This window comes from Uloborus diversus, chromosome 2 (genome assembly GCF_026930045.1).
Source record: "Uloborus diversus isolate 005 chromosome 2, Udiv.v.3.1, whole genome shotgun sequence".
Taxonomy (NCBI): domain Eukaryota; kingdom Metazoa; phylum Arthropoda; class Arachnida; order Araneae; family Uloboridae; genus Uloborus; species Uloborus diversus.
The window spans coordinates 66,910,600-66,927,038 of NC_072732.1; the positions used below are offsets into that span (position 1 = coordinate 66,910,600).

At 33.4% G+C, this 16,439-nt stretch overlaps 1 protein-coding gene across 1 annotated transcript in view; it reads right to left on the minus strand.

The window, feature by feature from the left end:
- Positions 1–16,439, minus strand: part of LOC129217095 (ubiquitin-like-conjugating enzyme ATG3) — a 37,623-nt gene extending 21,184 nt beyond the window's left edge. The window contains exons 1-4 of the mRNA XM_054851343.1: positions 16,261–16,439; positions 15,417–15,458; positions 9,377–9,497; positions 883–990 (exon numbers count right to left, since the gene is read on the minus strand). Of these exons, the coding sequence (XP_054707318.1) occupies positions 883–990; positions 9,377–9,497; positions 15,417–15,458; positions 16,261–16,332 (343 nt within the window). The 5' untranslated portion in view covers positions 16,333–16,439. The remainder of the gene's footprint in view (positions 1–882; positions 991–9,376; positions 9,498–15,416; positions 15,459–16,260) is intronic.

The window sequence follows — 16,439 nt, forward strand, 5'->3', positions numbered from 1 at the left end:
ATATTTACGAGGAGCCTATTAATACTATTAATAACGATAAAGTATAATTAGAATTAGTTCAATAACAACAGAACGCATGCACACAAAGATCATACAGAATATAAAATAAAAAAAATATTGGCATACGATAAATTCCTCCAACTGCCATAAAGAACAAAGACAGGAGTCAAAGCTCTTATCACTTTTCTCTTCCTACCTCCCCCCCCCCCCCCCAAAAAAAAATAAAACTGGCCACCGATTTGATGATTTGATTTCACCCGTTCTCAGTTTGACCTTGAAGCAAGTGTGAATGCATCATCTGAAAAATAGTTTCTTTCGCAGAAAAAAAAAAAGGAAAAATGTTAGAAGATGAATCTTTTTCTTTTAGATACGCGGCCACAAATTAGAATACCTGACCTCAGCAGTGAAGAAAAATCGTTTGCGGCAACCCTTCCCAAAGGGGAAAAATATTCTTTCAAGTAACCCTCTTTCCTCTTCTTATCTAGCCGTTATTCTAAGCCCCACCCCAGCTGTTCTTCGATAATTACCATAGAGTTTGCAAAACATGACGGTGCTTTATACCAAACAAAACGTGCTTTATACCAAACAAAACGTCTTCAATTTGGAATTTCGGCATGCATTTCATTAAACATCGCCCTAAATTTACAAAAGCGGGTTTTCTGAAAATATAGGAGTTCCGGTATTTTCGAAGCTGAAGATACCGGAATTCAAGATGAAAATACCGGAAATCCGGTAAAATATCGGAACACAATCACCCCTGATAAGCTTTACACAATGGAAAAATAAGCAATTGCAAACCAAGAAATTACCAATATCATTTTGAAATGAATTTTCACTTTTACTGAACATGAAAAATATGGAAATTAAAGCAGACAAACATACCTGAATAGTGATGAGTATCAATCCAACCACCATCATCATCATCAGTTTCAATAAGTTCCTCATGGTGCTCAGTATATTCCATTTCCTTACAACGTTTGTAACAGGGTACTAAAAGAACAATTTAATAAATGGATGTTAAAAAAACTCTTTAAGTTAATGCATTGTAAAATTAACACAAAAATAATTTAAAAATTTCTAAAAAAGCTGTTATAAAAGCAACAATCTGAATAACTGACACCTGATACTACAAGGTGATACATGCTATCGGAGAGTGAAATAAAAAAAACATTAGCAGCTACTTACATTACAATTTTAGATAGAATTATTTTTTTCAAAGCTAGTAGTTTTTTAAAGCTCTCCAACAAGTTAAACTTTTAGTTAAACCAGATCCAACTTTTTTAAAGCTTTCCCCCAAAATTTTGGGAACACGAGAATGTCTATTTTGATGGATATTTATGTCAAGAATTGCTATGAAATGGATTTTTTTTTTCACAAGCACCTTGCTGTCACATCTCCAGATGGACTTTCCGACAGCTGAAAGTTTAAGCTCTTGTTGTTACAAAGATGATAAAAATAGCAAAAAAGAGGGATTTTTTACATATATATATCGTGGCCCCTGAGCAACAGTAGGATATCCTAATATTATTTTTGGGATTAGATGTCTTAGTGTTGCTCAGAAGCGACGAGATATATAATACACATATATAATATATATCTATATATATATATTAGAGATATATATAGATATATATATTAGAGATATAATATATATCTATATACATCTCTAATATATATATATATATTAGAGACGTACCGAGTGGCACTTTGGCCGAGTAGCCGAGTACTCGGCCTTTCACTACTCGGACGAGTTACCAAGTACCAATTATGTTTTAAGAAGAACCACCGACACACATGTGATGAATTTTGAACTTATTGGAATAGTAGTATAGACCTCCTTGTCCATATAATAGTTTTATAAACTAAATTCCTGCTGAAATTTAATTATGCATTATATAAACAATTTTGCTTGTGTCAAAAATTTTATAAAAAATTATTTTTAAAATTAAAAATAAATAAATAAATAAAAGGTATGATTAATCAAGTTGGAATTAAGACAAATTACAGTGAAATCCCTCTAATGCGGACACTAACAGGACAATTTTTTTTTGTCCGCTATAGAGAGGTGTTCGTAGGAGAGGGGTTTAATAATGTTATTTGCATTGGAACTGGGGAATTAAAAATTGTCCGCATAAGAAGGGTGTCCGCCTTTGAGGGGTGTCCGTTAGGAGGGGTTTCACTGTATACCAATCAATTATAGTTCTAGTCCGCCAAACATAAGTTTTTAAAAGCAGTAAAACAAATGTGCAGGAACACTGCAGACACGTGTTTCTGACCCCCTGTTACAAGGAACGTCTTTTTCAGTGCATAACACGTGAGCTAAAGAATTTAAAGATATACGACAAAAAAATCCGACTTTTGTCGGATGCCTTTAAATCCACGAGCTCTCATTTTGTGCATTGAAAAAGAAATTCCTTGTAATGCCAAAACACGTGTCTGCAGTGTTCCTGCACTGTGCTTTTAACGTTGTTTTATTTCCTTTTATTTTTTAAGCAAAGGTATTTTTTATAACTAATTTTTGTTTGTAGCAAAAATCCATTTTTAATCAAAAAATTCCATATTTTCTATACTTACCTTTTTTGCATAATTTTTAATAAATAAGTTTTATTAACTTTGGGGACATTAAAATAAAGATTTATTTCATTGAAGCATTACAAACTTCATTTTTCTCAAAATTTAAATTTGACTTATAGATTTTAATTGTAAATGATTGCAGAATATAATGCTTGCTCTTTTTTTTCATAAATTTTAGTATCTGTCTATAATAACTTGTAGAAAATTAATGCAATACTGCGTAAGACATGAATAGAACAGTGACAAACACAAGATTAAAAAAGAACAAACCTTTATTTGCAAGCACGGAAACTCAACTGATTTAGTGTTGGCGTTGCCAATCAAGAAGTGCAAACTAAACATCACAAATATTGATACGATATAAAATCGATATATTACAGTACTTCCCTTCAAAAAAATGTATAAACACTATAATACAATAAAACAATTAAAAGCCAAGTCTATCGGGTTTCTTCCTATTTCTCAATGGGTATCTCCTAACAGGAATTTTAACATCAACATTTTCATTTTGCATATTAGTAACATTATCTTGTACAATGCATTCGGGATTTACATTATTATCAAAAATAGGAGAACTAGTACTACAGTCTGGTACATTATTATTAGAACTTGACAAATTATCAGAAAATGATGAATTATTATCCAAACATGGTGTATCATTAGAAATATTAATCGGTTCACTGTCCTGAATAAAGTTATTTGAAGGTTTTATTTCATCACAATCAGACAGTTCTTTATGCATATCATCTTCAACTATATTTGAATCGGTATCAATAACAGAAGATGGACGGATTTGCTCATTATGCGCTAAAAAAATTTTACCATCAATGTTGACTACCCATGTGTTAAAACCTTTTGGCTTAACTAATGTGCCTTGAGTCCACTTTTGTTTACTTCTATGAGATCGTATCCACACAATTTGATTAGGTGAAAAACTATAATTTCTAGACTGGGAACGGTCGTGATAAAATTTCTGCTCGGCTTGTTTCTTTTCAACATGCCAAGAAGTGCAGGGATGGAGTAAATGTAATGTTGTTCTAATATGACGACCTAGAAAAAGTTCAGCTGGTGACTTTCCAGTCGTACTGTGAGGAGTCGAACGATACATTAACAAAAATCGCTGAATTTTGTTACCAATAGATGAGTTATCATTCCTATCAGCTGACATTTTATCTAGAGCATATTTAAACGTTTGCACAGATCTTTCGGCTAATCCATTAGATTTTGGATGATAAGCAGGAATCAGGGTATGCACAACACCAACAGATTTTAAAAACTGCGAAAATTCATGAGAAATAAATTGAGGACCATTGTCCGAAACAATTTCTAAAGGAAACCCATACCTTGAAAACAATTGCTGTAGAGCTGCTATAGTACTTGACGATACCGTAGAAGACATTTTAATTACTTCGATCCATTTGGAGAAACTGTCAACCACGATTAAGTAATTACTTTGACACTTCTGAGCAAAATCAATATGGACACGATGCCATGGTGCTTTCGGCCAGCGCCATGGTTGAAGCGGAGATGCAGGAGGATCTCTAGCTGTTTTCTGACAAGCCAGACATTGAGATGAGATACCTTCTATATCTTTATCCAAATTTGGCCACCAAACATGGCTACGAGCAATAACTTTCATCTTCGTTGTACCCTGGTGCGTACCATGCAGCAAATCCAATACTCTGCTCCGGTATACACTTGGAATAACAACACGCATGCCCCACAACAAACAGTTCTTGTCACACGAAAGTTCATCTCTCCTATTGAAGAAAGGCTTTAACTCAGGATTATCAGTACTTTCTGGAAATCCACTCTGAACATATTTCAGTATTACACCAAGAACTTTATCTACTCGCGTAGCACGAGCAATGTCATCCGACATCAGAGGCAATTCGTCAACATAAGATACCTGAAAAATATCAGAAGGATACATATCTGTTTCAATATTTTCATCCGGTAATCTAGACAAAGCATCAGCATTCTGGTGTAAAATTCCCTTTTTGTACTTAATTGTATACTTAAATGAAGATAATAATAGAGCCCACCTTTGCAATCGTGCAGCAGACATAGCAGGAATGGATTTATCGGGAGCAAAAATAGTCAACAAAGGTTGGTGATCCGTGACCAGGACAAATGCCCGTCCGAACAGGTACTGATGGAATTTCTTGCAACCGTACACTATAGCTAGAGCTTCTTTTTCTGTTTGTGAATAATTACTTTCAGCTTTAGTCAACGTTCTAGATGCATAAGCAACGGGACGTTCCTCCCCTTTCACTATATGCGATAAAACTGCCCCTAGTCCAACAGGGGAAGCATCACAAGACAGTTGTAAGGGCAACCTTTCGTCATAGTGAGCTAAGACAGTTTTAGAAGTTAACAAAGATTTACATTTTAGAAATGTTTCCTGGCACTGTTTGGACCAGATCCATGGGACATCCTTGTTAAGTAATTCATATAGAGGTGATAACAATGTAGATGAATTTTTAATAAATTTAGCATAATAATTCAAAAGTCCTAAAAAAGATTTGAGCTCTGTGACATTTTGATATTTTTTTATTGCAGACACCTTTTCTTCAGTTGGATGAATTCCAAAATTCATCTATTATATGTCCTAGAAACTCAACTTTAGTTTGCATAAAAACACATTTATCACCATTAAGATGCACATTGTATTTTAAAAATTGTTGTAAAACTTGCTCTAATAAGCGAAAATGTTCTACTTTTGTAGTTGATGAAATTAAAATATCATCCTGAAAGCAAATAACTGAAGGAAAACCTTGCAAAATTTGTTCAATAATAGATTGAAACATTGCGGAAGCGGAAGTAATACCATACTGTAATCTAGTAGGTCTTACTTACCCAAGATGAGTATTAAGTGTCAAAAGTTCCTGAGATGCGTCATCTAATTCAATTTGTTGATATGCATGAGTCAAATCCAACTTAGTAAAAAACTTAAATCCCCGAAGTGTTGCGAATAAATCTTGCTGGGTAGGTAGAGGATATTGATTCGCATCCAACATTTTATTGACACTGACTTTGTAGTCGCCACACAACCTGACTGTTCCATTCTTCTTTGGCACAACAACGAGCGGCGTAGCCCATCTTGAATGCTCAACAAACTTCCAAATACCTCTTTGCTCCAGAAGCCTGATTTCATCAGAAACAGCCTTTTTTACTGCATACGGAACCGGTCTAGCCTTGCAAAAAATTGGCTGAAAGTCATCCTTCATTTTAAGCACAGCTTTAAAATGCTTAATTGGTTTGTCACTCACTTGAAAAATATCTTTGTATTTTCCCTTAAGAGCTTCAACACAACTTTCACTTTTAAAGGATACTGAAAATATTTCACTCCAATTTAATTTGAAAATCGATAACCAGTTCTTTCCAAAAAGAGATGCACCATCATCCTTCACAATAACTAACGGTAACATTTCGCACTGATTATCGCACTTAACTTCCACGAGAATTTCTCCCACTACTGGAATTTCTTTTCCATTGTAATCTTTCAGTCTAGTAGATGATGTCAAAATTTTAGAATTTTGTAAACTGTTCCTTACCCATACTTCTGATGTAATAGAAACGTCAGCGGCTGTATCTAGTTCCATGTCTAAACTTTTGCCATTAATAGTGACCAGAATTATATATTTCTTATTTCCCGAAACTTGATTTACTGATTTCACAGCATAGAGCGAAAGCTCAGATTCACTTTCCACTACTTCAACCTTTTTAGCTGAAGAATCTCTACTTCTACACACTGGTGAAATATGTCCTATTTTGCCACAACTGTGACATTTAGCATTTTTGTACTTGCACTTAGCAAAATCATGTGTAGCACCACAACGATAACATTTCAAGTTTTTCTTGCCATTAGTATTTGCAGCAGAGTTCATACGTGGTTGAGGGTTTTTATTTGCGTTAACGTGTTCAGTCTTACGAACTTTATTCACAGCTGGTGCGAATGTTTTCATATTAGCGGCATCGCTTTCAGCAATTTCAATTGCAACAGCTGTTTCCACTGCATCTGATAGCTTTAAATTTTTTTTTCGCGAGAAGTCGCTTTTGTATATTTTCATTACACAATCCACATACGAATCTATCCCTTAACGCTTCGTCCAAAAATGAGCCGAAGTCGCAGGTAGAAGCCAATCTCCTTAATTCCACTAAATAACGAGAAACTGATTCACCAGTCAGTTGATTTCTTCTATGGAATCTGAATCGCTCAGCAATGAGGATTGGAGACTGTTTGAAATGCTGTTTCAAGATACTTGTTAATTCGTCGTACTTACAATCTCCAGGAGATTTTGGTAGCAGCAAATTTCGAAGAACTTTGTAAGTCTTTATTCCTATTACAGAAATAAAAACAGATACTTTCTTGTCTTCGACTACGTCGTTTGCAAGAAAAAAATGTTCCAACTGCTCCACGTACAAATTTATGTCGTCATGTTCCGCTTTGAACTCGTGTAAAGTTCCGATGAGGCCTAACTTGCTCATTTTAACTACGGTGCGTTTTAACCAACTTTTAGAGTTCACTTTTACTCACCTCGTCGCCATTATAATAACTTGTAGAAAATTAATGCAATACTGCGTAAGACATGAATAGAACAGTGACAAACACAAGATTAAAAAAGAACAAACCTTTATTTGCAAGCACGGAAACTCAACTGATTTAGTGTTGGCGTTGCCAATCAAGAAGTGTAAACTAAACATCACAAATATTGATACGATATAAAATCGATATATTACACTGTCTTGGACAATATTCAATTTTTTCCAACTACTCGGTATTACAGTGCCCGCCACTAATAAAATCACTGGATTATAAAATCAGCCGCTTTATAGAATCAAATCTAGAAGAACAGAATCATTTCTATATCAAAACATGTTAGGTTTATCCTTTAATAAAATCATCCTCGCCGTTTTATAAAATCAAACTTTTAGAGAGCATGTGTTAATTCTTCTCTGAATAGAACCAGGATTTTATTTTTTCTTTCAAGGATTTAAAACATTACAGCACTAATAAAATAACAAATTCTACAAAACCGGAAACAAAAGGTAAAGGTTGTACGTTTTTTTTTTTTTTTTTGGGGGGGGGGGGGTTGAATGAAAAAAAAAAAAAGAAGAATGAAGCAGTCTCAAGATAATTGTTTCAGAGCCATATATTTAGTTGGTGCTGATGCCTGTTTCCACTTCGCAGAGTCAATCAGTTCGTGCTCATTCAGCTATCTACAGCGGTTGACGGTTCAGTTTTACAATTGAGTTAAAATTGTTAGCTAGCAAGTCGTGACGACTTGAGTGTGAAAGATTAATTCGAAATTTTGAATTAGTATGACAAGCTTCCTAAATGTAGTTAGTGTGATGCTGCAATTAAATTAGGGATTTCTCAATCTTTACTTTCAAATTCTCTTATTCAAACAACAATAAGTCAATATTTTAAGACCCTTGAGAAATTTTAAAAATGTACCTTATGTAAGTTAAAATGTCAACTGTATTTTGCAACTGAACTAAAATAATACAATACATAACTAATCGTAATTTATTTCGTTTTTAGAGTATTTATACTTAAAAACCTTTTATTTTTTTCAGTGCATGTGTGCCGGTTTATAAAATCAGCCGCTTTATAAAATCAAATGTCCTCAGAACCAATGTGATTTTAATAAGCGGCGGGCACTGTAGCCGAGTATCTGATCAGAATTTGGCCGAGTTCCGAGTAGTTACCGAGTACTCGGTACGTCTCTAATATATATATTTTTTTCTTTTCGATTTGCGAAAGGTGCAAAAACATTGTACCATTGGTTACTAGAGATAATCATACAAAAGGTATCATTTAGGATCAACATTCAAACTCCAATAACATGTTTCAATGTTTTTTTTTTGTGCTTTTTAAATATATTCTTTTTCTCTGATATTTATCTTTTTCAGAAATTGAATTCAGCCCAAGCAAGTGATTAAAAAAAAAGTTTCACATGAATAAAATAAATAATTAAGGTAAGTAAAATACAAGTTGAAAAAAAGGCAGCAAATATATACTGCAAACAAACAAAGTTATGAGTTGACGTTTACTTCGCTGCCTTTAGTGCATTCTTATTTTTTTTTCATATGTTCATTCTGGTGACACAACAAATCAACCTTTTTGCTGTGTATTTTCTGTGTATGGACTTATTAAAATTCTCTTAACAATACAGGCTTGGAAAAAATTCCTGGCAGACCAAGGTAATTTAGAAGAATACACAAACGCCATTTGCAGAAAATTTTGATATTTTTTAAAACAAATTTTTGTAATATTCTTCTTCTTTTTTTTTTTTTTGCTGAGCAATAAATATTTATCTCAAATTTTAAAATACCCCAATTAATAATATTCTGAAAACAGTAAATACAATTGAAAAAACATTCTGGTTGTACAGTAATAATACTCTACTGACTTTCAACTTATTTTTTCTGTTGGCTGTGATATAAGACTCGGGAGGAGAACTGCGTTTTTTGGCAGAAAATTTTTAAGCAGTCATTTGAGTTCGCAGACAGTTTTAAATTTTATCTAGGTCTTATTCCTCGTATGAAAAGAAACAACAATAAACACATAGTGGTGTTGAAGAGTCAAACATTTAATTAAATACATTAAAAATTCAGAACCCCATGATATGCCTGATAATGAATAACAACATTAACATGAAACCTAACATTAATAACATCTAATGACATAACATCTTAGAAAATATTTTTGAGGACATAAAACTAATTAAATTTGTAAAACTAGATGAAATAAAACATTTTATATACTTTTCAAGATTTTGTTCTGGCATATTACCATTTCTCGTAACAAGAAACTGCTTATCTGGAGGCAAATAAGATTTTAAGTTAGCTTCATCTCCTTTTGCCCATTGCCATGTTGGGTAATGATGGACCAGATGATCACCAGCAAAGACAAACTGTAAAATTTAATTACTACATTTATTTTAAATAATTTAACCTTTGCAGTGACAAATTAATGCATGAACAAATATGCAACATTGTAAGAGAATGTATTCTAGGCTATTTCAACATTTACAAATAAACTAATGGTGATAGCTAAGAAATCATGTGGAATTTAAATACACAACACTACTTTATTTCACAGCTTGGAGAAAAAAGTTTTTTTTTTTTTTTTTTTGGACAGTTAAGTTACTTTGATAAAAATTTAACTAATAAAAAGTATCAACTAAAAATTCAAAATGTTTCCACTTAGATTCTATTAAAGAATTTAGAAATAATTAAATTAGAAAAAATGTTTCCTTAACATTAGAATTTATTATTAGTATATTTATTTTTAACAAAACGAAGACTACAGCACTTTGGTCGTGGTCCCATGAAAAAATCTGTTATATAAAAGTTCTTTTAAAAGTACAGTCAACTCTCGATAATTCAAAGCTCCAAGGAACCAATCTAAAACATTCAAGTTATTGGTAGTTGGAGTCCCCAAAGCAGAATACTACTAAATTTGCGACGTACGTCGCAGAACAGATGCCTGAGCTGCAGAACAATTCTGTTCAAATATGAGAGGAAAACTGATAAATTTTCTGCAGAAACCACTGTGCAGAAAATCTGCAAAAACTACAAATGTTCCACAAATATCTTCCAAATCAAGATAGAATTTTACAGAAATTCTGCAGATTTCTTTAAAATTTTTTTTAAATTTCTGCAAATTATTACAATTTGGCATAAAGCTCACAATGTTGAATTCGATAAGTCCTTTGTAGGACTTTCCTAATCGATATTCAACCACTGCGATTTCGGCCACACATGTATGTTTTGCAAACATGGCCAACATTGAAACACGTCCATCGCCAGAAATTGCATGTCTAGCTAGAGCTTTCAATCCCTTTGCACCCAGAAAATATTTCAATTATTTAGAAAGTTTTGAAGGATTTTATCATATGCAACCCTAACTCGACTCATTTTATTAATTACTAGAAGTACCCGCACAGCGATGCCTGTGCTAAAAATGTAATGAAGGTCCGATGAATAAAAAAAATTGACGCTCCCTCCCTCTCTGATGTGAAATGATCATTTTTCTTTGTATAAAATGCGTACTCACCATTTCAAAAAAAAAAAATATTTAAGTTTTGTTGGAATTTAACTTTTCGTCAAATGATTAAATTAGATTTACATTTACTTTTAAACTCTATTTAGCGAGTTAAGCGGTTTTTACGGCAATATAAAATATTTTGCCAAATAAACAAAAAAAAAAGACATCAAATAATATCTTTCAAATGTAAAAATAATTCCATAACTCTATTGTTTATCGCCAAACTTGCCCAGCAACCATGCTATCATAATCCATCCGTCTAACGGAAAAAAAAAAAACATGCCGTGGACCATTCAAAAACCATCGTCAGAAAAAAAGAAAATGTTGTACATTTCACTTGGATAAAAACAAATCAAAAGTTTCTTTTATTTCAAAACAAATTGCCAAAACAATGAATTTCATTAACGGTTCCCTTAAAACAATAATCCTAGACTGAACTACTCATCGCTTAACGCGCCAAGCGGCCATGCACCGGAACCGAGTCCCTTTGTGAGTGAAGCGGATGTTTTTTCTTTGGCAATAATAAATGTTTCGCCAAACAAACAAAAAGGTATATGATCACATTAACAGTAGCTTTCAAACCTTTATATATTAAGAGCTGCATTTCCCGGCTTTGCCTGGTCTACCTTGAAAATAAAAGTTGTGTCGAGTGACATATATTCAACAAACAGGCTTAAATAAAAGAAAAAAAGGAGATATTTGGATAATTGGGAATCTGGCGTGGTCGAATCATTTTTGGCATAAATAATTTTATTTTGGTAACCCTGCTGATTTATAGTAACCCTATGTCAATAGATAATTCCTGTCTCTTTGTTTAGATTTGCAATGAATACGTCTCGCGCAGTCGCTGGAGCCCAAAATTGACGCCAATGAAGAAAAATCGCCAGATTCCCAATTATCGAAATATCCCCGAAAAAAAAAACACCATGCAAAATTACCCTTCCAAACATTGACGACAGATATTAAAATACTTTTAAGAAATTAAAATGCAAAAGATGGATTTTGAAAGCATAACCATGGAAACATGAAATAAAATAAGTTAAAAATTTTAAATGCAAACTGAGGAAATAAGCAATGGATTCAAAAAGCGTAACCGTAGAAACGTGAAAATAAAATAATTGACAACCTAAATCAAAATGACGTATTTCGAAATTGATTTAAAAATGCGTGTAATTTTTTCCTTTGAAGATAGAAGCTAATTTTTTTGACCAAAGGTCAAGATATTTCTGGAGTAAAAAATTTCGCTTTTTTCAACGGTGTCAAAAAGAAAACTGAGGGACAATTCCTTCACTTTTTATTGATAGATTTAATGAAGAAAGTAGTGCCTAAATTTCAGCTAAGCCTAAAAAAGTTCGAGCAAAAAATGCAAATTACTCCCGTCGTAATGAAGTTAGAGCATCGAAACAAATTGCTTAGAACGCGGAAAATTCTACCCTTTTCAACGATATACAGTGCTGTGCAAATTAATTGGGACAAGCAGGAAAATTTAAAAATTATTCATAAAGCTGTTTATTTATTTATTATCTATACATTAATAATTGATATGTCCACCTTTTGCTTTAATCACGGCTCTTACTCTCTTTGACATCGAACTGACTAGTCTTTCACACATTTCTTTTACTTCTGGATCGCGAAACCACACTTTAATCACACTCTCTATTAACTTCATTGGTTGTACAATCCATTCTCCTCATTCTTGCTTTGCATATCGCCCATAAGTTTTCTATTGGGTTCAGATCTGGTGAGTTGCCCGGCCACTCAAGCAATGACAACTTTTCTGAAGCGAAAAAGCTTTTGGTCAGCTTGGAATTGTGACAGGGTGCCAGGTCCTGCTGAAACACACAGTCGCCTTCCGGGAACCTCCTCCGCAGTGTTGGGATGAGTTTTTCTTGTAATACTTTGATGTATTTCTCACTATTCATCATCCCTTCGATGGGATGAAGGGTTTCTGGCCCTGAGGCAGTGAAACAGCCCCAAAACATCACTTTTGGGGGGTGCTTGGGGGCTTGCTGGATGTGTCCTGGTCGAAGAGGCTCTCCAGTTGTGCGACGAACGACACTTGCTCTGTATCCATGCACTTCGAAGTGAGTCTCGTCAGAAAAAATAACTTTTTTCCACTGTTCCACAGTCCAATCTTTATGTTTTTGTGCCCACTTGAATCTTTTTTTCTTCATTCCACTTGTCAGGAGCTGTTTTTTGATTGGGCGTCGCGCACGACGACCACGCTCAAGAAGGCGGCGACGAACTGTAGACTCATCTACCTCCACGCCATGGTCAGCGATGGCTCTTGTAATATCGCCACTGGTCTTTTTAGGGTCCATGACACTCATTCTGTGGATCAGAGCATCATCTCTTGGTGTGGTCTTACGTTTCCGTCCGCAGCGCCCTTTCCTGGATGCCTCCACTGACCCCGTTGTTTCATTGAGTTTTATAATCCGTGAAACACTTGATTTTCCAACCCCAACAGCCTCTGATATCTTCCTAACTGTGAAAGAGGTGTTTTCACTAAGTGCGATTATTTTTGCTCTTTTGCGTGGGGTAATATCCATTATAACTGAAAAATAAAAAAATACTGAAAATCGCTTTAAAGTCCTGCAATTCGCAGAGAAAGAAGAAACACATGTGAACACAACCAAGCTTTATTAATCAATGTCCAACTGACGAATTGGTCGTACTCAATACATAAGAGACAAGTTCAGACAAGTAGAAGACAGTTTTGGGCAGGTTGAGACTTGCAAGTTGCAGTAACAAGGATCCAAAGTCCTTGTCCCAACTAATTTGCACAGCACTGTATAATATTAATATGTGCAAGTAATTTTTCATCCCTTTAGTAGCCAATAATAGGCAATTTACGTGAAATTTGGACCTAAATTGGAATAAAAAAGAACTATTTATCGGATTTTTTTCGAATTATAGCCTATGTTACTCAGTGAGAAGGCACCTTTCATTCAGTGAAAGAATTTTTCAAATAGGTGCAGTGGTTCCGGAGATTACCTCGAACATATAAACACACAAAAATCCGCCCTCTCTCTTTATAATATTAGTAAAGATTTTAGTTATTTATTTATTTAGTAACATTACTTTAATTGCTCGTTCATGCCATCTAAAATTAACCAAAAAAATGTAGTTTGCCACCTAGGTTCAGATTTTTATAAAATTTTGTATCTTTGCTCTTTGTATCTTTGCATTTTAGAAAGCAAATAAAGTATCTTTGGAGAATCTCAATCGGTTTAGGTTTGACACCTTGTTAAAGTTTTTTTGATTTTATAGCTTTCATGTGATCAACTAATTTTCCAAATTCAGTGCTCTTTAATTAGTCATTTGGTTGAAAGCTGTGATGTTTCCAAAAATACCTCATTCCACAAAAATAAATTGCAACAGTCCAGTTTAAAAAAAAAACTATATGAAACGATTTTAATTTTTGGCACCCAATTTATGGAAAATGTCACGTTTTCGTGTACAATGCTTGAAGTACTTGCAGAACAATTTTGGTCAAATGATTTTACGTTGCAGAACATCCTTAAGTATTCTGCGTTGAGGGTTTGAGTTATTAGGTGCCATCTCAAGTGTTTGGGACCGAATGAAAAATTTAAGATTAAAGAATGTTCTACTTAGTGTCTTCAAGTAAAAACCACTAACCATAGATAGAAGGCTCTAACATTTTACTATAAACTTCATCAATGATTAGCTTAATATTTAATTACTTTTCTGTGTACCATTAAAAAAAATTAAGACCTTTTTTCAACTTTTATGCTAAGAATACTCTTGAAAATAGTTCATTCTGCACTCTATTCATATAGTTCATACACATTATTTTTTCCTTCATTTTTTTTAACCATGAACTAAGCAGACTGCCTCAAGAACCCGCGACATGCATCGCACAGTTTCTGCTACGGGACCACAAATTGGTCAAATATAAATCAAACATTTGTCCACCAAACAGTCAAGACTAATGTTTGCAGAAGTTAATTCATTCATACAAACTGAGGCTTGTAAAGGTGAGTAGAGGACTCTTCTCCATCCATGCTCAATCTACTTGATGCAAATAGAATCAAGACACTGAAACTATATGTTATTTTCTTTTGAGGTTGCACCTGCAATTTTTCCTTTAACGAAACTTGCTAATTTTTATATATTTTTTTTGTATTATAGCGGGTTCCAATCGTCACTCCTCAATGGATACTTTAATAAATTAGCAAGTTCTTTTCTCATAATTTTCCTTTCCTGGAACCAGTTAAATAATTAATTTGTTCTTGCAAGATGAAATGAGCCCAGGCGACTCCCTAAGCTGTAATGGAATAGTGTAATGAACTCGTGCATGTGCAGTTCATATCTAAACATATGGAAATGTCACGGCTGCACAGCAGGTATGAATACAGATCAACTGATTTTTGATAAAATTTTCATGTGTAAACAAAGTAACATTTATTTTTGTCTCGATCCTATATAGAACATAACTAGTCAAAAGAATCAAAAGTTCAAACTCAATTTGGTGACAAACAAGACTTATCAGAATGTCATAAAATTTCCCAAAAGTTAATTTGAGAGTATGTTATTATAATTCTGTGCCTTTTAACAATTTTGAGTAAATAAGTAAATAAATCAATAAATGACCCATCCTAGTATGTAGAAAAACATTCTCTTGAATTTTAAAAAACTTCTGCTGAAAAAAGCATTCTGTTCAAGGAGTATTATTTGCGTTCGCTTGTAAGTAATTACATAGAGAACCAATTGCATACTAGAAATTAAACTGACAAATAAACTAATTTCTGTTAATTTTTACCTCATCTGGAGTCAGCACACCAGTTTCTTTAAATTTCGATTCCTAGAGGAGAAAAAATCAATGCAGCAGATAAGAACTTCGATGCTATTAAAAAAATAGATTAGGTACATATTCAAATTTTTATCATCAAAGCAAGTATAAATAGCAGACTTTTAAAAACTTGAAAAGGAAAGATAACTTTAAAAAATCGTAGATAGCCCGTTGAAATCGGAACAAAACTCAATTTATCTATTTCAGCAGTCATGCTCAATCAAAACAAACAAATCTTCCATACTTGGATAAATATAGATGCACTCCCAGTAAAGGGGGATAACCTTAGTACACCCTAAGTTTGTCAAAACTAACGAAGTATACTTTTTGCAATCACCGGTGTTCAATATAAAACATCAAAACAACTTTTTCATAATCTTTTTTCATGTGGCAGATTTTTGTTTGACAGATACACATTTTATAACAAAGACTTCTTACAGGTGTAGAAAAACATATATGATAACTCCAACCTTAAATGGAGATCAAGAAATTTTGCTATTGCACAATTAATGCTTTAAAATCAAATTTACAACGAAAGCTGAAAAAAAAAAGAAAAAGAAAAGAAAGTGCATATTCCGAAATCATATACGTAATTAAAACGGGATAAATCCAGAATTTGTGGCAATTCTAAAGATGAACATTACTGTTATAGAATGACAACTCTCTATCAATTATAAAAATTATTAAAAACAAAATCTTGATTCATTTATTTTAAACCACGCAAACAACAGATGCTTTAACAAGAAACACAATAACATTTAAAATTATGAGTGTCAGATTAAAGGAAAGATAAACTGATGACATGAGCTTTTACTTTTAATACGGGTGTAAAAAATTCAGCGACGTTGAGCGCAGTCCCTTTAACGTTATTAATAACTCTTTGCATTTTGAATTCTAGAAGTTATGATCTAAAATCAAGATTTTTGCAATAACAAACACTTTTTACATTAAAATCATGACAAACGCGCGTGACAATGATTACATTCGCTTACA